General features: G+C 47.5%; 2 protein-coding genes across 4 annotated transcripts in view; one reads left to right on the top strand and one right to left on the bottom strand.

Annotated features, from left to right (window-relative positions):
* LOC121324262 (cytoplasmic dynein 1 heavy chain 1) overlaps window positions 1-10,904 on the top strand; it is a 46,845-nt gene extending 35,941 nt beyond the window's left edge. For both annotated transcript variants that reach the window (XM_041265951.1, XM_041265950.1), the window contains exons 61-78: window positions 151-285; window positions 380-474; window positions 784-958; window positions 1,245-1,320; window positions 1,411-1,571; window positions 2,058-2,169; window positions 2,466-2,526; window positions 4,820-4,943; window positions 5,412-5,525; window positions 5,755-5,925; window positions 6,141-6,358; window positions 6,466-6,569; window positions 6,714-6,922; window positions 7,251-7,404; window positions 7,976-8,118; window positions 8,432-8,600; window positions 9,055-9,182; window positions 10,495-10,904. In XM_041265951.1, coding sequence (XP_041121885.1) covers window positions 151-285; window positions 380-474; window positions 784-958; window positions 1,245-1,320; window positions 1,411-1,571; window positions 2,058-2,169; window positions 2,466-2,526; window positions 4,820-4,943; window positions 5,412-5,525; window positions 5,755-5,925; window positions 6,141-6,358; window positions 6,466-6,569; window positions 6,714-6,922; window positions 7,251-7,404; window positions 7,976-8,118; window positions 8,432-8,600; window positions 9,055-9,182; window positions 10,495-10,623 — 2,478 coding nt within the window. In that variant the 3' untranslated portion in view covers window positions 10,624-10,904. The remainder of the gene's footprint in view (window positions 1-150; window positions 286-379; window positions 475-783; window positions 959-1,244; window positions 1,321-1,410; window positions 1,572-2,057; window positions 2,170-2,465; window positions 2,527-4,819; window positions 4,944-5,411; window positions 5,526-5,754; window positions 5,926-6,140; window positions 6,359-6,465; window positions 6,570-6,713; window positions 6,923-7,250; window positions 7,405-7,975; window positions 8,119-8,431; window positions 8,601-9,054; window positions 9,183-10,494) is intronic.
* Window positions 10,905-11,807: 903 nt separating this feature from the next.
* On the bottom strand, window positions 11,808-20,320 carry LOC121324712. 2 transcript variants are annotated; one of them, XM_041266843.1, is made up of 6 exons: window positions 20,185-20,320; window positions 15,332-15,399; window positions 13,908-13,961; window positions 13,659-13,727; window positions 12,611-13,108; window positions 11,808-12,123 (listed from the first exon to the last, which is right to left on the bottom strand). In XM_041266843.1, exons 1-6 carry the CDS (start codon window positions 20,228-20,230, stop codon window positions 12,112-12,114), a joined length of 747 nt encoding a protein of 248 aa, XP_041122777.1. In that variant the 5' UTR covers window positions 20,231-20,320; the 3' UTR covers window positions 11,808-12,111. The 2 variants fall into 2 exon arrangements, with proteins under 2 accessions (XP_041122777.1, XP_041122776.1); XM_041266842.1 differs by lacking the exon at window positions 20,185-20,320 and adding an exon at window positions 19,972-20,176.
* Window positions 20,321-21,676: the final 1,356 nt, after the last annotated feature.

Below are 21,676 nucleotides of genomic sequence, written 5' to 3'. Positions count from 1 at the left end.
ACCCAAACCCAGTACTAGAAGCCCGCCCGCCCTCCTTTTATTTAGGATTGCATTACACCGGGATCCACCTACTACCTTTGTTTCTATAGTCTTAAGATACTCATTGTATGCTAGTTGTGACACTTGTGATCTCTGTCTCTCTCGCTTCAGATCCATTTCCTCTACCAGTATTCTCTGCACCTCTTCCTGGATATTTACCACACCGTGCTGTATGAGAACACCAACCTGAAGGGCATCACTGACCACACCCACCGCCTGTCCATCATCACCAAAGATCTGTTCCAGGTCCGGATTCCTCCTCCGACTGCTTTACTGCTGTTTCTGATCACAGCGGGCAGATCCACTTGTGTAACCGTCCCCTTGTGTTCTGCCCCAACAGATCGCTTTCAATAGAGTGGCGAGAGGGATGCTGCATCACGATCACATCACCTTTGCCATGCTGATGGCCAGGATCTACCTCAAAGGGATAAACAGGTGAAAGGTTTATTACTGGATTCAATTGCTCCAATTAATTTTCAGGTTCATTTTTATTTTAAAAGATAAGTTTGCGTTTATTGCATTGGTTATAATTAAGTTCTAGATGAACAGCAGATGTTTTTGCAGCTGGGTTTGTTTTTTTTGTTTTTTTCTGGGGCAGTCGGAAACTTGCCCTCCAAAAGCTATATCAATGATAATAATTAAGTTGTTTTGCTTCACTAAGGCAATAAATGGACTGAATGTATTGCTGCCACCCTTTTGTCTAATGCAGATATTTTTGCATGTGTTTTTACCTGTGTATTACAGTGAGCCCTCGTACGATGCAGAGTTCCAGCATTTCCTCAGAGGGAAGGAGATTGTGTTGACCGGCTCCTCTGTGCCCAAGGTCAAAGAACTGACCAGTGACCAGGCTGAGGCAATGGTCCGTCTGAGTCGCCTGCCTGCTTTTAAGGACCTTGTTTCAAAGGTTGAGGCTGACGAGGTAAGTGCCATTACCTGTTCAAGGTGTGAAACCCTGCTGCTCCTGCATTAAGTAACGGTTGTAGTATTCTGTGCTGCTGTAAGTCAGTGTTTTCAGTGCATCCTTCCTCTTGTGGTTTGAGTGTCTGCCTCTGCGCACGCTGGCTGTTCTGTCGTTTATTGTATTATATACGGTATTAATGTGTTCAAATAAATAATCTTCAAAATGTGCAAGGTTGTAGTGGGGTTGGGATTTGTTCTGTCATTGCTGTTATTAACTCATTTTGTTTGTGTTTTATTTCATTTAGCAAATCTTCATCTGGCTGGAGAGCAGCTCTCCAGAACAGACTGTGCCCTATCTGTGGACTGAAGAGAAACCAGCAAGTGAGTTTTGGGTCTGTGTCGGAGCCTGGAGATTGTTTTGATGTTTTTACTAGCTTTGCTTTCACTGCTGTCCTTGTCCTCTCTCTCCAGCTCCAATCGGGCAGGCAGTTCATCAGCTGCTGCTGATCCAGGCTTTCCGCCCCGACCGCCTCCTGGCCGTGTCTCACAACTTCGTGGCCAAAGTCCTGGGAGAAAGCTTCATGGCCATCATTGACCAGCCACTGGACCTAGGCAGCATTGTGGAAAGTGAGGTAACTACCTGGAGCAAGGCTCCTCACACACTTTCACACAGTGAAAAGCATAGCAAAGTGCAATGAAGGGTTGTGTGGTTTTGATCACCCTCTGGCACACTCCGACCTAATATTCAAATATTGTGTTCTTACAAAAATGTTAGAACTATCTGAAGTACAGGATTGTTTTTAATTAAATGCAGGAGTAAGAATACTGTCATGTCTTTTTGGCTTTATTACTGGTATTTGTATTGAGTAATTTGGTAAGAGTTTCAAACTGTCTGCTTCGTATAACTGTCTATGTGCAATGCACTGCAGTCGTCTTGTAATGTGTAGCAGTTCTGCAGGAGCACCCTGAAGCCTCAGAGTCCCCGAGCTAGAGGAATGTAACCCCTTTCAATCCTCACAGAGAGCAACACAGTGGTTTTTATTGAGAGTCCTAATGAAGTTGAAGGTCCCTTTGTTATACTAACCCAGATGGGGGTGGGGGTGGGGGGTGTCCTCTAGGTGAAGCCCAACACCCCGGTTTTGATGTGCTCTGTACCTGGATATGATGCGAGTGGTCTTGTGAGGGACCTAGCAGCTGAACAGAACAAACAGATAACCTCAGTTTCCATTGGTAAGATCAGCTGTGATTCTGAATTCTGAGTAACAAGGTGTTCTCCTCAAAATGTAAGTGATTCTTTAACTGTGAAAGTGTCTAAGTTAAACTCCAGAAAACTATCCCCCTTTGCAGCTTTGATATTGAAACACCTGTTTTCTTTGAGTCTTCCAAGCAATTTAAATCTTATCTATACACACACACACACACACTCCCCATATGTTTTATAGCAAAGCGGGTAAAGTAGATATTTTGGCTTGATAACAATAGAAGGGGGGAATCGGGACTCGAGTTCACCCATGCCTTCTGTCTAGGTTCTGCTGAGGGATTCAACAAAGCAGACAGGGACATCAACACAGCAGTCAAGTCTGGAAGGTTTGTAAATTTTATAGAACTATATTAATTGATTTATCAAATATAAATGTTTTTTTTTTTTTTTTTTTTTTTTTTTTTATTATTATTAAATCTCAACCATGTTAGTTCTTTCAAATTCTTCTTCAAATCCAATATGGAGTAATGCATGCTGTGCTGTGTGAATCCGGTCGCTGTGTCTGACCGTGCTGTGTATCCGGTCGCTGTGTCTGACCGTGCTGTGTATCCGGTCGCTGTGTCTGACAGTGCTGTGCTGTGAATCCGGTCGCTGTGTCTGACAGTGCTGTGTATCCGGTCACTGTGTCTGACAGTGCTGTGCTGTGAATCCGGTCGCTGTGTCTGACCGTGCTGTGTATCCGGTCGCTGTGTCTGACCGTGCTGTGTATCCGGTCGCTGTGTCTGACAGTGCTGTGCTGTGAATCCGGTCGCTGTGTCTGACAGTGCTGTGTAATCCGGTCACTGTGTCTGACAGTGCTGTGCTGTGTATCCGGTCGCTGTGTCTGACAGTGCTGTGTATCCGGTCGCTGTGTCTGACAGTGCTGTGTATCCGGTCGCTGTGTCTGACCGTGCTGTGTATCCGGTCGCTGTGTCTGACCGTGCTGTGTATCCGGTCGCTGTGTCTGACCGTGCTGTGTATCCGGTCGCTGTGTCTGACCGTGCTGTGTATCCGGTCGCTGTGTCTGACAGTGCTGTGTATCCGGTCACTGTGTCTGACAGTGCTGTGCTGTGAATCCGGTCACTGTGTCTGACAGTGCTGTGCTGTGAATCCAGTCACTGTGTCTGACAGTGCTGTGTATCCGGTCACTGTGTCTGACAGTGCTGTGCTGTGAATCCAGTCACTGTGTCTGACAGTGCTGTGTATCCGGTCGCTGTGTCTGACAGTGCTGTGTATCCGGTCGCTGTGTCTGACCGTGCTGTGTATCCGGTCGCTGTGTCTGACAGTGCTGTGCTGTGAATCCAGTCACTGTGTCTGACAGTGCTGTGTATCCGGTCGCTGTGTCTGACAGTGCTGTGTATCCGGTCGCTGTGTCTGACAGTGCTGTGTATCCGGTCGCTGTGTCTGACAGTGCTGTGCTGTGAATCCAGTCACTGTGTCTGACAGTGCTGTGTATCCGGTCACTGTGTCTGACAGTGCTGTGCTGTGTATCCGGTCGCTGTGTCTGACCGTGCTGTGTATCCGGTCGCTGTGTCTGACAGTGCTGTGCTGTGAATCCAGTCACTGTGTCTGACAGTGCTGTGTATCCGGTCGCTGTGTCTGACAGTGCTGTGTATCCGGTCGCTGTGTCTGACAGTGCTGTGTATCCGGTCGCTGTGTCTGACCGTGCTGTGTATCCGGTCACTGTGTCTGACAGTGCTGTGCTGTGAATCCAGTCACTGTGTCTGACAGTGCTGTGTATCCGGTCGCTGTGTCTGACAGTGCTGTGTATCCGGTCGCTGTGTCTGACAGTGCTGTGTATCCGGTCACTGTGTCTGACCGTGCTGTGTATCCGGTCACTGTGTCTGACCGTGCTGTGCTGTGCTGTGTATCCGATCACTGTGTCTTACAGTGCTGTGCTGTGAATCCGGTCACTGTGTCTGACCGTGCTGTGAATCCGGTCACTGTGTCTGACAGTGCTGTGTATCCGGTCACTGTGTCTGACAGTGCTGTGTATCCGGTCACTGTGTCTGACCGTGCTGTGTATCCGGTCACAGTGTCTGACAGTGCTGTGTATCCGGTCACTGTGTCTGACAGTGCTGTGCAGTGAATCCGGTCACTGTGTCTGACCGTGCTGTGTATCCGGTCACTGTGTCTGACCGTGCTGTGTATCCGGTCACTGTGTCTGACCGTGCTGTGTATCCGGTCACTGTGTCTGACCGTGCTGTGTAGTGATCCGGTCACTGTGTCTGACCGTGCTGTGAATCCGGTCACTGTGTCTGACCGTGCTGTGAATCCGGTCACTGTGTCTGACCGTGCTGTGTATCCGGTCACTGTGTCTGACCGTGCTGTGAATCCGGTCACTGTGTCTGGCAGTGCTGTGTATCCGGTCGCTGTCTGACCGTGCTGTGAATCCGGTCACTGTGTCTGGCAGTGCTGTGAATCCGGTCACTGTGTCTGGCAGTGCTGTGAATCTGGTCACTGTCTGACCGTGCAGTGAATCCGGTCACTGTGTCTGACCGTGCAGTGAATCCGGTCACAGTGTCTGACCGTGCTGTGTATCCGGTCACTGTCTGACCGTGCAGTGAATCCAGTCACTGTGTCTGACCGTGCTGTGAATCCGGTCACTGTGTCTGACAGTGCTGTGCTCTTGGTACACAGGTGGGTAATGCTGGAGAATGTCCACCTGGCCCCTGGCTGGCTAATGCAGTTGGAGAAGAAGCTGCACTCCATGCAGCCCCACGCCTGCTTCCGCCTCTTCCTCACCATGGAAATCAACCCCAAGGTAAAGCAAAGGTTCCTGCTCTGCATACTTCTTAAATTTTGTTTTGTTTGTTTCTTTTATTAAGGATGAGTAACGGCCTGCATCTTCCTATCTCTTCAATTGTTTAATCATTTCAGTGCTTTTTTTAATGATTTAGAATGCAGTGGATAATGTTTTAATCTGAGTTAGAAATCTGCTTTGTGTGATTGAAGTGTTACTGCTTGCTTTCTGAATTTGACTGGATGCTGGGGCTCTACCTCACTGTCAGTGAGAGCTTTTTGATGAAGGGTGAAAAAAACCCAAGCACTGGACAACCACTATTTACGAAGGATAGCACTATAATCGTTTCTGTCGAGTGAGCTTGTGCTGTAGGATAATGATAGTTCAGCAGGCTGAGACCTTCTGTAAGCGTATAGTTGTTTTTATGCCTGCTTGTTGCCAGTCAGTAATGGGCTCTGACTGCTGTCTTCTCTCTCCCCCTCTCTCCAGGTTCCAGTGAACCTGTTGCGTGCCGGGCGCATCTTTGTGTTCGAACCTCCTCCTGGAGTGAAGGCCAACATGCTGAGGACCTTCAGCAGTATCCCTGTGGCTCGGATGTGCAAGGTACCAGCCCGACCGTGTTCATAGAGATCCATCACCTGTTGGAGACAAATACATACAAATGTATTGTTTTTGAAACTCTGGGCCCTGTTAAGTTATGTTTTTGCAGTTTGTTTCTAGTCATTGTTAGGTTAAATGGGAAAAAACCAATAAAGTGTCTCAAACAGTTGAAAACTTAATCCAATAATAATCCTAATGTAATAGCATAACAACTGTGCTTGTTGCCTTGCAGGCTCCGAATGAGCGAGCCCGCCTGTACTTCCTGCTGGCCTGGTTCCATGCCATCATTCAGGAGCGGCTGCGCTACTCTCCCCTGGGCTGGTCCAAGAAGTACGAGTTCGGAGAGTCGGACCTGCGCTCTGCCTGTGACACTGTGGACACCTGGCTCGATGACACCGCCAAGGTGAGCGCGCAGCGGAGGGAGCGAGGAGCAGCACGGCTGATGGACGCCAGCATTTTCTCTTCTCTCTGTTTTGAAGAGTGTGTTTGTTCAGGGCACACCCCTGAATATCCTGGATTTGAAGGGTGTGTTACACATGTGTCCGCTGGAAGGGGCACTGCAGTCCCAGTGAGTTTTTTTTTTTTTTATTAATGAAAAGTTGCTGTTGTGTATTGTAGGGCCGCCAGAACATCTCCCCTGATAAGATCCCATGGGCTGCACTGAAGACCCTGATGGCCCAGTCCATCTACGGCGGCCGCATTGACAATGAGTTCGACCAGCGCTTGCTCAACACCTTCCTGGAGCGCATCTTCACCACCGGCAGCTTCGACAGCGAATTCAAACTGGCCTGCAAGGTGGACGGGCACAAAGATATCCAGATGCCCGACGGCATCAGGCAAGTGGTATTCGCAGTCTCGCTAATGGAATGTAGTTGTGAATTTGTGTGTTTGGTCTTGGCAGGCCTGCTCTTCTAACTCTTACTGTCTTGTTGTTTTAACCCAGGCGTGAGGAGTTTGTGCACTGGGTTGAGATGCTCCCTGACACACAGACTCCGTCCTGGCTGGGTCTGCCAAGCAACGCCGAGAAGGTTCTTCTCACCACCCAGGGTAACGGAGCATTTCAGTTGGTCCAGGACTGTTTGTTTGCTGTGTCTTTGTTTGCTTTAACTATGGCATGATTTGAACTTCTATATATATAATTTTTTTATTTATTTATTTATTTATTTATTTTGACCCTTTTTTGTGCTTCAGGCATCGACATGATCAGAAAAATGCTGAAGATGCAGCTGCTTGAGGATGAGGACGACCTGGCTTACGAGTCTGAAAAGAAACAGAGAACCAACTCCACCTCGGACAGCCAGCCCGCCTGGATGAGAACACTGCACACCACCGCCTGCAACTGGCTACAGCTCATCCCCCAGACCCTGAACCACCTGAAACGCACCGTGGAGAACATCAAGGTGAGCAATCGCTCCAGACAGCGCCTGTGCTTTATCAGCAGCTAAACAACAACAACCACACGTTGCTCTCTCATTGTTCTCTGTGCACGTCAGCTGTTCCGTTATTGAGTTACAACAGGGAGGCCAATAACGCACGGCCGAGGTGATGCTAACCAGACAGCTGTCCTAAATCCCACTGCTTGGTGATGAAACACACAATATCAGTATTTGAGTTGGTGTTCTTACATTTGGCTAACATTAACATCAGTTTATTGAAGGAGGATTTATTGAAGGATTCTTATTTTTAAGAGTAACTCAGTGACCCCCCCCACTCCCCCTGTTCCCGCAGGACCCCCTGTTCAGGTTCTTCGAGCGAGAGGTCAAGATGGGGGCCCGGATGCTGCAGGATGTTCGGCAGGACCTGACTGATGTAATCCAGGTGTGTGAGGGCAAGAAGAAGCAGACCAACGACCTGCGCACTCTCATCAACGAGCTCGTCAAAGGTACGGAATCGGTGAAGCTGCACGTAACCTGCATCAGAGATACTGTTCTGAAGCGCCCTTCATAACACGAGAACCTTTCTGAATGAGAGGAGTCCGTTCAGCTTGTCTGGTTCCTAGGAGCTGTGATTTACACTCAAACTAGTCAAAGTTTTGAGATCAAAGGATCCCAGCATCCACAACATAGCTTGGTAACTCATTCCATACCCTCACTACTCTCTGGCCTGTCTGGTCCTCTGATCCTGGTTTCTGTGCTAAACTTACAAGTATTGCTTACTGTGGTTCCTAATTCCTCCTGAAGACTTGCCTGTTTAGACTACACCTGCAGATCTCTTGATCTGCTCCTACAGTGTACTGTACTTTTCTGACCCAAGCACTATCCTTGCACTATCATGTCATTGTGTATAGAATTGCTTTAATCCTCTCAAACTGTATTTTAGTAGTATAATTTGCACTTGTGTAAACTAGACTGGTTTGCATTGTAACCTTTGTACTGCTCTGTAACACTTGTGAGTCACCTTGGATAAAGGTGTCTATCTAATACATCTTGTTGTTTTCTCTCTCCTGTATGAAGGTATCCTGCCTCGTAGCTGGTCTCGCTACACTGTTCCAGCCTCCATGACTGTGATCCAGTGGGTGACTGATTTCAGTGATCGTATTAAACAGCTGCAGCAGATCTCTCAGGCAGCAGCGAGTGGAGGAGCCAAGGAGCTCAAGGTGGGAACAATCAATGAAAATGTATTATGGGGAAACATTGGGGGCAAAGTCCCATTTAGTCTTGAGCTAGGTGTACAACCACAGTTGGTTATATATACGTGTGTGTGATAGATATAGAGAGAGAGATATTATGTTATATTAACAGGTGCCATGTACATGTCTGTTTTAATATCAGGTGTCCGCATGTCTCTGGAGCATCAGTTTTGCGCAGAGGTGCTGTTGAATGTGATTTTCTTTGTATGTTTTAAATGTGGTGTTGAGTTAAAGAGGTGTGTTGAGAGAGTGCTGATTGTTTGTGTCTCTTGTGCTTCAGAACATCCATGTGTGTCTCGGTGGCTTGTTTGTCCCCGAGGCTTACATCACAGCCACCAGGCAGTACGTTGCCCAGGCCAACAGCTGGTCCTTGGAGGAGCTGTGCCTGGAAGTGAATGTTACCACCTCCCAGAACACTGTGCTGGATGCCTGCAGCTTTGGAATCAAAGGTAAGGAGCTGTGATTTTATAGCAATAGAAAACACAGGCAAAAAACTGAACCATCTGTTTGAGTCATGAATGGAAGCTGTTCTGTCATGGTTTTTTTTTTTTTTTTTAATTAAAATTTTTAGGAATTCTAAAACGGTTTGTGTGAACTCTAGGGAGTTTGAGAAGTTGCCTTGCCAAAACTTTGAAGAAACATTATGCGTTATAAAATAGATACATAGATAGGAAACTTAACATGGTAATTATCCAGATTTACTGCTGGAGTTGGCAGTTTGATACATGCATCCAATTCACACAAACAAATATTACAAAAGCAACTCTGGGAGTCAGTGGTGAAATGAATAAATGCATTTTATTTCAGTTTCTAAAGTGTGCTGTATTAATGCTGTAAAGTAACCATTTATAGGGCGTGTTTCTGCTGCACTGACAAAGCTTTTTCTTTTTTCCACCGGTCCAGGCCTGAAGCTCCAGGGAGCCACATGCAGCAACAACAAGCTGTCCCTGTCGAGCACCATCTCCACTGAGCTCCCCCTCACACAGCTGCACTGGCTCAAGCAGACCAGCACCGAGAAGAAAGCCAACGCGGTGAGTGCCGTGCGTTCTACCTGCAGATCCATCTCGCACACAGCAGACTGGTGCACTGTACTACACTGCACTTCTACCTGCAGGATCCATCTCGCACACAGCAGACTGGTGCACTGTACTACACTGCACTTCTACCTGCAGGATCCATCTCGCACACAGCAGACTGGTGCACTGCACTACACTGCACTTCTACCTGCATGATCCATCTCGCTCACAGCAGACTGGTGCACTGCACTACACTGCACTTCTACCTGCAGGATCCATCTCGCACACAGCAGACTGGTGCACTGCACTACACTGCACTTCTACCTGCATGATCCATCTCGCTCACAGCAGACTGGTGCACTGCACTACACTGCACTTCTACCTGCATGATCCATCTCGCACACAGCAGACTGGTGCACTGCACTACACTGCACTTCTACCTGCAGATCCATCTCGCTCACAGCAGACTGGTGCACTGCACTACACTGCACTTCTACCTGCAGGATCCATCTCGCACACAGCAGACTGGTGCACTGCACTGCACCGGTTTGTTTGATGGAAAACAACATTATATAAACTTTGAAATAGAAGTTCTGTGAGTCAAACACAAATGTGTTTTTATTTATGTTGTGTATTGCCTAGGATGCTAGACAATCTGGCTTTATGGGGGGGGGTCTAATGAAGTGACTTCATTTCTCCCCAGGTTACTCTGCTAATGCAGTGACTTCATTACCGTGCGTTTTTTCCCCAGGTTACTCTGCCAATGCAGTGACTTCATTACCGTGCGTTTTCTCCCCAGGTTACTCTGCCAATGCAGTGACTTCATTACCGTGCGTTTTCTCCCCAGGTTACTCTGCCAATGCAGTGACTTCATTACCGTGCGTTTTCTCCCCAGGTTACTCTGCCAATGCAGTGACTTCATTACCGTGCGTTTTCTCCCCAGGTTACTCTGCCAATGCAGTGACTTCATTACCGTGCGTTTTCTCCCCAGGTTACTCTGCCAATGCAGTGACTTCATTACCGTGCGTTTTCTCCCCAGGTTACTCTGCCAATGCAGTGACTTCATTACCGTGCGTTTTCTCCCCAGGTTACTCTGCCAATGCAGTGACTTCATTACCGTGCGTTTTCTCCCCAGGTTACTCTGCCAATGCAGTGACTTCATTACCGTGCGTTTTCTCCCCAGGTTACTCTGCCAATGCAGTGACTTCATTACCGTGCGTTTTCTCCCCAGGTTACTCTGCCAATGCAGTGACTTCATTACCGTGCGTTTTCTCCCCAGGTTACTCTGCCAATGCAGTGACTTCATTATCGTGCGTTTTCTCCCCAGGTTACTCTGCCGGTGTATCTGAACTTCACTCGTGCCGACCTGATCTTCACTGTGGACTTCGACATCGCGACCAAGGAGGGTCCGCACAGCTTCTACGAGCGCGGGGTCGCAGTGCTGTGCACGGAGTGAATGAGAGTGTAACAGACCACCTAAATAAATAAAACCGCATTTCCAGTAGAATTATAGCAGTAGTAGTACCTAGCATAACGAAGCTGTTTAAACAACCCTGGGTTACAGAATCTTTGCATTTTGTTTAAAGAAGGTCTGAGAAATGAGTCCAGTGGTTTGATGAATAGAAGGTCAAACTGATTTTTAAAGAAGGAATATGAATGTGTATTTTTATGAAGGAAATGAGAAAGTGTCCTGTGTTTGGTACTGTTGTAATCCATAATAAAGCATGTCTCCCATTACCTTTTGCTGCTGTGTTCATCCTTTTCACCAAACGCAAGCACATGAATTGCAGATGTGCTGTCGTCTAGTCCATCCATGGATCCAGCACTTCAATCTGCAGTGGTAGCTTTCACAGCTGTTCAGAGTTGCACTTTTCCACAATGTCCTGCTGCTACTAATGCAGGAGATTGCACTTGCTTGAAAGGTAGAAATAAACTAGGGTTGGGTTTTGCATGTGAATGCACATTTCCAAGGCTACTCTGTTTCCTTGTTTCACAGAGGCAGTTAATTCATGGATTGCACGTCAATCATCAGGGCCTTTATAGCAATTACTATTTTTAATATTACACTTTGTGCTTGTCAGTCAGTCAGCAAAATTTTACCAGGTGAACCGCTCTGGGACCCCTGAAATATATTTTTGACATCAAATTAAATGGTGTGCATAACGAAAAATACTGTGTAAAATAAAAGCAGCTGATTAGACTGGCTATGAGCATAAAAACCAGATATAACCTGATGCCTGTGTGGGGTGACAGTGATAACTTTTTTAAATAACCCTACTGTTACCTTAATGCCAACAACTGTTTTCAGGGTACTGGAGATGTTTTATTTATCATCCTGAAATTAAGAAGTTGTTTGACTGTAGTAAGGCAGCCATATGAGTTGACGGCTCACAATGAAGGGGACCATTAGATTAAGCCCCAGGCAGGATTTTCCATGACGCTGACAAAATGAAGTGAGCATCTCAAAGGGGTTCTGAGATGGAAGCATTTGCAGGAGGAGCAGACAGAAGCCTCCGCTCCTGTGGATTCATGATTCCAGCCCTAGGGCAGTGCCTTTGATACATGTTCGTGTAACAAATGAATAAACAAATCATAAATTAAACCAGGTAGCATTTTTGTTTCATACAGATTGTGGTGAAGTTCGTGCTTTGTTTATTAAACTGCATTTGGACAAGATAAATTAATTTACTTTTTTTTTTTTGACATGCAGATTTATTTACATTCACAATTTCAGAGCTGTCTTCCACAAACAAAACCACTGGGATCTTACCCTTCAATTTGTTCGGTTTGTTTTTTTCTCCTAAATTATGCTTTCAAAATTCAAAATTAAATTCACTCTATATATTTACACAATCAAGACCTACAAACAAACAGCCTCAAAAAAAAAAAAGTGCATCAGTGATCAGAACAGGCGAAGCAGGTCTCCCCCCAGACAGCCCAGTCTTCATTCTGTGTCCTGGAAAGAATCACACAGGAAGGATTAACATTCTTGCAAACGTGCAAACGTGCACACATGCAGCCTACAGCAGTGTGGCTAAATCCACAAAGTTGGGCAGAACCCAGTAATCTCCAGGTAAGCAGTGAGTGTGTGTGGAGAGCAGTTCAAACAGCACGCTTGAGCAAGAGCAACCAGGCCGCACTGCCAGGGAGCACGGTCCTGAGCAAGAGCAACCAGGCCGCACTGCCGGGGAGCACGGTCCTGAGCAAGAGCAACCAGGCCGCACTGCCAGGGAGCACTGTCCTGAGCAAGAGCAACCAGGCCGCAATACCAGGGAGCACGGTCCTGAGCAAGAGCAACCAGGCTGCAATGCCGAACAGCATGATCCTGAGCACTGCAATTAGCAACCATCATTTCCAAGCCATGTGAAGAATTATACAACTTGCACATGTTTCTCAATACCGGGATAAAGACCCAGATAAATGAAAGCCAGAGGTTTCCGTACCTCCAGTGTGACGACGCGCTGCTTCTTCTTGTGCACGCGCTCCGCTGTGTCCGGCCCCGGGAAACCCAGCTTGCGCTTTGGCATAGTGTCCAGGGCGGGGGGGCTGTGCCTCGCCCTGTAGGTGGGGCTCTCGGGCAGCCTGGCCAGAGTCCGGCTCACGTAAGCACACTGTCCCGGAGTGGAGAGAGGAGACTCTGTGAGGATCCCTGAATCCACAGCCCTCTGCCACAACGGCTCTCTCTTCAGGCTCCTGGATGCTGTGGTCTCAGAATCGCTGGAGGACCTCATGTGCACGTCGGCGGGAGGGCTGGCTTTAGAGCCGGCTGCGTGGAGCTTCACACAGGCAGCTCCACACTTCCCTGGGTCTTTGGGGAAAGACTCCTGCTCTGTGGAAGGGACACCGCGGGGGGGATTGCTGGAGACGGGCTGTCGGCTCCTCAGGCTGCAGTCAGACAGATCCGAGGAATCCTCTGAGCAACCATCGTAGGGATCCAGGGACTGCAGGAAACACAAGGGGCAGCACTCACAATGCATGTGGTTTTAAAGCAAATACAAATTGTGTGATATATATATATATATATATATATATATATATATATATATATATATATATATATATTACAAACAAAGCTAAAATAACACATGTAAAGTAATCACTCAGTGGCACACACACACACAGCTGGATGTCATGCCTTTTCAGACTGTGTATTTGTGATTACCGGGTTCAAGATGATTGATCACTAGTTTGGCTGCTAATGGGGAACTGCACACCTTTAGTAATACTAAAAAATGAACAAGTGCGTGTTTTAGTATTGAGTGTGTAACAGTTTAACAGAAGACTAGTACCCTTACCAGGAGATTGTATCTGCTCACTGGATGCTGTGATCCAGCCCTTTCTTACTAGAAGACTGTATCTGCTCACTGGATGCTGTGATCCAGCCCTTTCTTACCAGGAGACTGTATCTTTTCACTGGATGCTGTGATCCAGCCCTTTCTTACCAGGAGACAGTATCTGCTCACTGGATGCTGTGATCCAGTCCTTTCTTACCGGAAGACTGGATCTGCTCACAGGCCCCTTCTTAGCGGCTCCACTTTCAGATGTACTTGATGCACATCCCTGTTTATATTGAAAAATCAAGACACAAAATAAATCAATAAATAAATATTTACTAAACATTAGCCTTTAAGCTGAGATGATTTCAGTATTTGCGGAGATGGCTGCAGTATTTGTTGAGAATGTGTTTTTGTGTCTTAGTAAATATCAGGGTGTAGAAACACCTTCATATTTCAGAGTTACCTCAGGGCTTGTGTCAGAGTCAGAGTCTGTGCTGGATTCCACTTTGCATTTCTCCTTGGAAAGAAGAGACGAAAAAAGATTTAGTTCCACATTTAATTAAACAAATACATCCCAACATTATTACGTTTCAATTAAAAACGAGAATATTGAGTCCTAAAAACTAAAGAAACTCCAGCTAACAGACAAGCAACCCCTGGTAAGTGACTGCAGTCCCAACAACAGCCCTAGTAAGTGACTGCATCTCGCTGTAGGGACTCTGTTCTGGATCTCATCCCGCTGTAGGGACTCTGTTCTGGATCTCATCCCGCTGTAGGGACTCTGTTCTGGATCTCATCCCGCTGTAGGGACTCTGTTCTGGATCTCATCCCGCTGTAGGGACGCTGTTCTGGATCTCATCCCGCTGTAGGGACGCTGTTCTGGATCTCATCCCGCTGTAGGGACGCTGTTCTGGATCTCATCTCGCTGTAGGGACTCTGTTCTGGATCTCATCCCGCTGTAGGGACGCTGTTCTGGATCTCATCCCGCTGCAGGGACGCTGTTCTGGATCTCATCCCGCTGCAGGGACGCTGTTCTGGATCTCATCCCGCTGTAGGGACGCTGTTCTGGATCTCATCCCGCTGTAGGGACGCTGTTCTGGATCTCATCCCGCTGTAGGGACGCTGTTCTGGATCTCATCCCGCTGCAGGGACGCTGTTCTGGATGCCTGTGTTTCTCTTGAGTCACAGAGGGGTTAAAATGTTGCTTCCTGTTTGCCGGTGGAGTGACATCACCTCCCAATTGGATGAGTGTCTCGATTATGAGCTGCTGAAGCAAACGGACACCCTCCTTCCCATCTTCACTGTGCACAGCTACAGAAACCTGCAGAACTCATCTCTCACAATCTTCCTTTTCAGATGTGTTACTAAAATGTACTTGTGTGTGTTATATATATATATATATATATATATATATATATATATATATATATATATATATATATATATATATAATAATCAGCTATTAAAAGGTCTCACTTGTGGCCCAGGGCTGTATTCACAAATCACATACTGAAATGCTCAAGCTACATTGAAAAACAAGAACCTCAAATTGAATGAAAGGTAAAGCAGCATTCCGAGTGCAGAATGAAACTCAAAGTTGTCCACTGTGACCAGCAGTGTGGTGGACTGCACTCCCCGTACCAGACAGAGATATTTGCAGTGTACAGTTCAGTTACAATCACTACAGCTAGTCGTCTGATACAAACAGAGAGGTTGCAGCTGGAGTGCACTGCACATGACTGCTCTCTTGCTCTGTTTTGAACTCTGTACAGCACTCTCTCTGGGATGCAGTGGTGCGAAGGGCGCTCTAGAAAATAAAACCCACGTGTCGTTGCTGCACCTCACCTCTCCTCTGCAGTCACTGTGGTGTGGGATCAGTGTATTTACCATGTATTTGAAGGCCAGCCTCTCCACACTCTCCCAGCTCCTTCGTGCATCTTTCCCATCGCTGAGTCCTGCAGGGAGAGACTCACAATTCAGAGAGAACAACACTGCCAGCAAGGAAACTGACGAGAGACGGAAATAAGACTCCCGTTACATAGCAGTCTGATCCATTCTTGCTTTTACTAGTTTAATAAGACACACCTGTGCTTGTCACCTATACACCTTGGCTAATCAAGCTCGTAGTAAAACTTGGAATGGGTCACAGTGCTCTGCAACAGGAGTCTTATTACCAGCACTATATACTATGGCAATATATTATTACTAGACATAACCAATTACTACAAAGCTATTTCCGATATCTCCAATGCTTTCAGAGAAGTTGTAGCTGATACATTGAAAATCTTCTTCAGCGTTTGCCTGTCAGTGCGTTTCTTTTTCTTGTAGCTTCCGAGCCGTACTGTGACTGACAGCTAAAGCACATATTCCAGACATTCCACCCTGCTTTACAGAGCTGCACAGCTGGACAGACTGACATGCCTGCCTTCAACCCGCCCTGCTTTACAGAGCTGCACAGCTGGACAGACTGACATGCCTGCCTTCAACCCGCCCTGCTTTACAGAGCTGCACAGCTGGACAGATTGACATGCCTGCCTTCACCCCGCCCTGCTTTACAGAGCTGCACAGCTGGACAGATTGACATGCCTGCCTTCTCTCCGCCCTGCTTTACAGAGCTGCACAGCTGGACAGATTGACATGCCTGCCTTCAACCCGCCCTGCTTTACAGAGCTGCACAGCTGGACAGATTGACATGCCTGCCTTCAACCCGTCCTGCTTTACAGAGCTGCACAGCTGGACAGATTGACATGCCTGCCTTCAACCCGCCCTGCTTTACAGAGCTGCACATCTGGACAGATTGACATGCCTGCCTTCATCCCGCCCTGCTTTACAGAGCTGCACATCTGGACAGATTGACATGCCTGCCTTCATCCCGCCCTGCTTTACAGAGCTGCACAGCTGGACAGATTGACATGCCTGCCTTCAACCCGCCCTGCTTTACAGAGCTGCACAGCTGGACAGATTGACATGCCTGCCTTCAACCCGCCCTGCTTTACAGAGCTGCACAGCTGGACAGATTGACATGCCTGCCTTCAACCCGCCCTGCTTTACAGAGCTGCACAGCTGGACAGATTGACATGCCTGCCTTCAACCCGCCCTGCTTTACAGAGCTGCACATCTGGACAGATTGACATGCCTGCCTTCATCCCGCCCTGCTTTACAGAGCTGCACATCTGGACAGATTGACATGCCTGCCTTCAACCCGTCCTGCTTTACAGAGCTGCACAGCTGGACAGATTGACATGCCTGCCTTCAACCCGCCCTGCTTTACAGAGCTGCACATCTGGACAGATTGACATGCCTGCCTTCAACCCGCCCTGCTTTACAGAGCTGCACATCTGGACAGATTGACATGCCTGCCTTCATCCCGCCCTGCTTTACAGAGCTGCACATCTGGACAGATTGACATGCCTGCCTTCAACCCGCCCTGCTTTACAGAGCTGCACATCTGGACAGATTGACATGCCTGCCTTCAACCCGTCCTGCTTTACAGAGCTGCACAGCTGGACAGATTGACATGCCTGCCTTCATCCCGCCCTGCTTTACAGAGCTGCACATCTGGACAGATTGACATGCCTGCCTTCATCCCGCCCTGCTTTACAGAGCTGCACATCTGGACAGATTGACATGCCTGCCTTCATCCCGCCCTGCTTTACAGAGCTGCACAGCTGGACAGATTGACATGCCTGCCTTCAACCCGCCCTGCTTTACAGAGCTGCACATCTGGACAGATTGACATGCCTGCCTTCAACCCGCCCTGCTTTACAGAGCTGCACATCTGGACAGATTGACATGCCTGCCTTCAACCCGCCCTGCTTTACAGAGCTGCACAGCTGGACAGATTGACATGCCTGCCTTCAACCCGCCCTGCTTTACAGAGCTGCACATCTGGACAGATTGACATGCCTGCCTTCAACCCATCCTGCTTTACAGAGCTGCACAGCTGGACAGATTGACATGCCTGCCTTCAACCCGCCCTGCTTTACAGAGCTGCACAGCTGGACAGATTGACATGCCTGCCTTCAACCCGCCCTGCTTTACAGAGCTGCACAGCTGGACAGATTGACATGCCTGCCTTCAACCCGCCCTGCTTTACAGAGCTGCACATCTGGACAGATTGACATGCCTGCCTTCATCCCGCCCTGCTTTACAGAGCTGCACAGCTGGACAGATTGACATGCCTGCCTTCAACCCGCCCTGCTTTACAGAGCTGCACAGCTGGACAGATTGACATGCCTGCCTTCAACCCGCCCTGCTTTACAGAGCTGCACAGCTGGACAGATTGACATGCCTGCCTTCAACCCGCCCTGCTTTACAGAGCTGCACAGCTGGACAGATTGACATGCCTGCCTTCAACCCGCCCTGCTTTACAGAGCTGCACAGCTGGACAGATTGACATGCCTGCCTTCAACCCATCCTGCTTTACAGAGCTGCACAGCTGGACAGATTGACATGCCTGCCTTCAACCCGTCCTGCTTTACAGAGCTGCACAGCTGGACAGATTGACATGCCTGCCTTCAACCCGCCCTGCTTTACAGAGCTGCACAGCTGGACAGATTGACATGCCTGCCTTCAACCCGCCCTGCTTTACAGAGCTGCACAGCTGGACAGATTGACATGCCTGCCTTCAACCCGCCCTGCTTTACAGAGCTGCACAGCTGGACAGATTGACATGCCTGCCTTCAACCCGCCCTGCTTTACAGAGCTGCACAGCTGGACAGATTGACATGCCTGCCTTCAACCCGCCCTGCTTTACAGAGCTGCACAGCTGGACAGATTGACATGCCTGCCTTCAACCCGCCCTGCTTTACAGAGCTGCACAGCTGGACAGATTGACATGCCTGCCTTCAACCCGCCCTGCTTTACAGAGCTGCACAGCTGGACAGATTGACATGCCTGCCTTCTCTCCGCCCTGCTTTACAGAGCTGCACAGCTGGACAGATTGACATGCCTGCCTTCAACCCGTCCTGCTTTACAGAGCTGCACAGCTGGACAGATTGACATGCCTGCCTTCAACCCGTCCTGCTTTACAGAGCTGCACAGCTGGACAGATTGACATGCCTGCCTTCAACCCGTCCTGCTTTACAGAGCTGCACAGCTGGACAGATTGACATGCCTGCCTTCAACCCGCCCTGCTTTACAGAGCTGCACATCTGGACAGATTGACATGCCTGCCTTCTCTCCTGTGCCTCCGCAGACATCAACACAGCAACATCTACTAACTGTGTGTCCTGCCTGCCCAGGACACTACCACACAAACACAGCAACACATCTACTAACTGTGTGACCATCCTGTGCAGGACACTACCACACAAACACAGCAACACATCTACTAACTGTGTGACCAGCCTGCGCAGCAACACATCTACTAACTGTGTGACCAGCCTGCGCAGCAACACATCTACTAACTGTGTGACCTGCCTGCCCAGGACACTACTACACAAACACAGCAACACATCTACTAACTGTGTGACCAGCCTGCGCAGCAACACATCTACTAACTGTGTGACCAGTCCTGTGCAGGACACTACTACACAAACACAGCAACACATCTACTAACTGTGTGACCTGCCTGCCCAGCACACTACCACACAAACACAGCAACACATCTACTAACTGTGTGACCAGCCTGCGCAGCAACACATCTACTAACTGTGTGACCAGCCTGTGCAGGACACTACCACACAAACACAGCAACACATCTACTAACTGTGTGACCTGCCTGCGCAGCAACACATCTACTAACTGTGTGACCATCCTGTGCAGGACACTACCACACAAACACAGCAACACATCTACTAACTGTGTGACCAGCCTGCGCAGCAACACATCTACTAACTGTGTGACCTGCCTGCCCAGGACACTACCACACAAACACAGCAACACATCTACTAACTGTGTGACCTGCCTGCCCAGGACACTACCACACAAACACAGCAACACATCTACTAACTGTGTGACCTGCCTGCCCAGGACACTACCACACAAACACAGCAACACATCTACTAACTGTGTGACCTGCCTGCCCAGGACACTACCACACAAACACAGCAACACATCTACTAACTGTGTGACCTGCCTGCCCAGGACACTACCACACAAACACAGCAACACATCTACTAACTGTGTGACCTGCCTGCCCAGGACACTACCACACAAACACAGCAACACATCTACTAACTGTGTGACCTGCCTGCCCAGGACACTACCACACAAACACAGCAACACATCTACTAACTGTGTGACCAGCCTGCGCAGCAACACATCTACCAACTCAGCTCTACAAGCTGCAAACTTTTAGTGCAGTTGAGCGTCAAATCCCAACCCTCCCGACTCTTCGTCTCGTTTGAATCCGCCCTGCTGGTGTTGCGTTTCACAATTGAATAAGATCCCAAAGCAGACACATTACAAAACACAGCACATCGTTTATGACATAAAAACGATTACTGGTAAACCATCTCAGTTCAAAGAATAATAATAATAATAATAATAATAATAATAATAATAAAAACATTTTTAGATCTTACCGGTGGCAAGCCTAAACGATTCCGGGTGAAAAACCGAGGTGGCAAAGTGAATGATATTTTTAAAAATAAAATAAAATAATGCAATGCGAATGATTAAAAACAATGAAAAGCGACTGCAAATTCTTCTAAATATATAGACACACATATGAAATGTTTAGCTGAAGGTTAGCGGTTGTGTACGCTCGATATTTAAAATATGTTTGATATATTTACCTTGCGCAGCCTGTTTCTGCCTGCGCTTTCTACGCCTGGTCGACATTCCGGCATCTGAAACTTTCTGTGTTTCTGGCGCCGCCGTGAGATCAAAGAAGGGTACTGCGTGTTCATTAATGATAAGACCCAAGCTTTGACGTCCCCCGCTGCCTGTGAAATCCAATGCAATTATTCAAATATAATTTAATGTTTAAAAGTGAATGATTTGTTCAATACAAATTATATGTTCCATATTAAAGGAGCCTATCGTGTGTGTGTCTGTCTGTGTGTACATATATATATATATATATATATATATATATATATATATATATATATATATATATATATATATATATATATATATAGTTAAATGTGTTCAACCTTGTTGGAAACTCTTTGTTGCTTATAGACTGGAGTTAAAACAGTTTTTTTTTTGTTTTGTTTTGTTTTGTTTTGTTTTTTTTTTATCTACAGATCCTACCCCACAGCTTCCAAGTGAAAAAATAAATTGTAGAAAATTAATTTAAAATAAAAACTGAAATAGCTTGGTTGGATAAGTGCCTCTCCCCCTTTGTAATTCCATTCCTTAATTAGCTCAGGTGTAACCAATCGCCTTCAAAATCACACGTCAAGTTAAGTGGCCTCCACCTGTGTTAAACTATAGTGATTCACATGATTTCAGGATAAATCCAGCAGTTCCTGTAGGTTCCCTCTGCTGGATAGTGCATTTCAAAGAAAAGACTCAACCTTGAGCACCAAGGAGCTTTCAAAAGATGGGTATAAAAAAAAATATCAAAGGTCTTGAATATCCCTTGGAGCATGGTTAAGAAGTGGAAGGTGTATGGCACCACCAAGACCCTGCCTAGATCAGGCTGTCCCTCCAAACTGAATGACCGAGCAAGGAGACTGATCAGAGAGGCTACCAAGAGGCCAAGGGCAACTTTGCAAGAGCTACAGGCTTTTATGGCCAAGACTGGTCAAAGTGTGCATGTGATAACAATATCCCAAGCACTCCATAAATCAAGAAAGAAGCCATTACTCAAGAAAGCCCACCTTGAATCCTATTTGAAGTATGCAAAAAAACACCATGTGGCCTAAATGCAAAGCGTTATGTTTGGCGCAAACCCATTACAGCTCATCACCCAAAGAACACCATCCCTACTGTGAAGCATGGTGGTGGCAGCATCATGCTATGGGGATGTTTCTCATCGGCAGGGACTGGGGCATTTGTCAGGATAGAAGGGAAAATGAATGGAGCAAAGCACAGAGAAGTCCTTGAGGAAATGCTGCTGCCTACTGCAGGAAAGCTGAAACTGGAACGGAAGTTCACCTTTCAGCATGACAATGACCCAAAGCTACACTGGAGTGACTAAGGAACAAAAAGGTAAATGTCCTTGAGTGGCCCAGTCAGAGCCCCGACCTAAATCCAATCGAAAATGTGTGGCATGACTTGAAGATTGCTGTCTGTCAACGCTCCCCAACGAACTTAACAGAGCTTGAACAGTTTTAT

The sequence above is a fragment of the Polyodon spathula genome, chromosome 12 (assembly GCF_017654505.1).
Source record: "Polyodon spathula isolate WHYD16114869_AA chromosome 12, ASM1765450v1, whole genome shotgun sequence".
Taxonomy (NCBI): Eukaryota; Metazoa; Chordata; class Actinopteri; order Acipenseriformes; family Polyodontidae; genus Polyodon; species Polyodon spathula.
The sequence above is the reverse complement of the archived record's forward strand: the minus strand, read 5'-3'. Positions and strand labels throughout refer to the sequence as shown.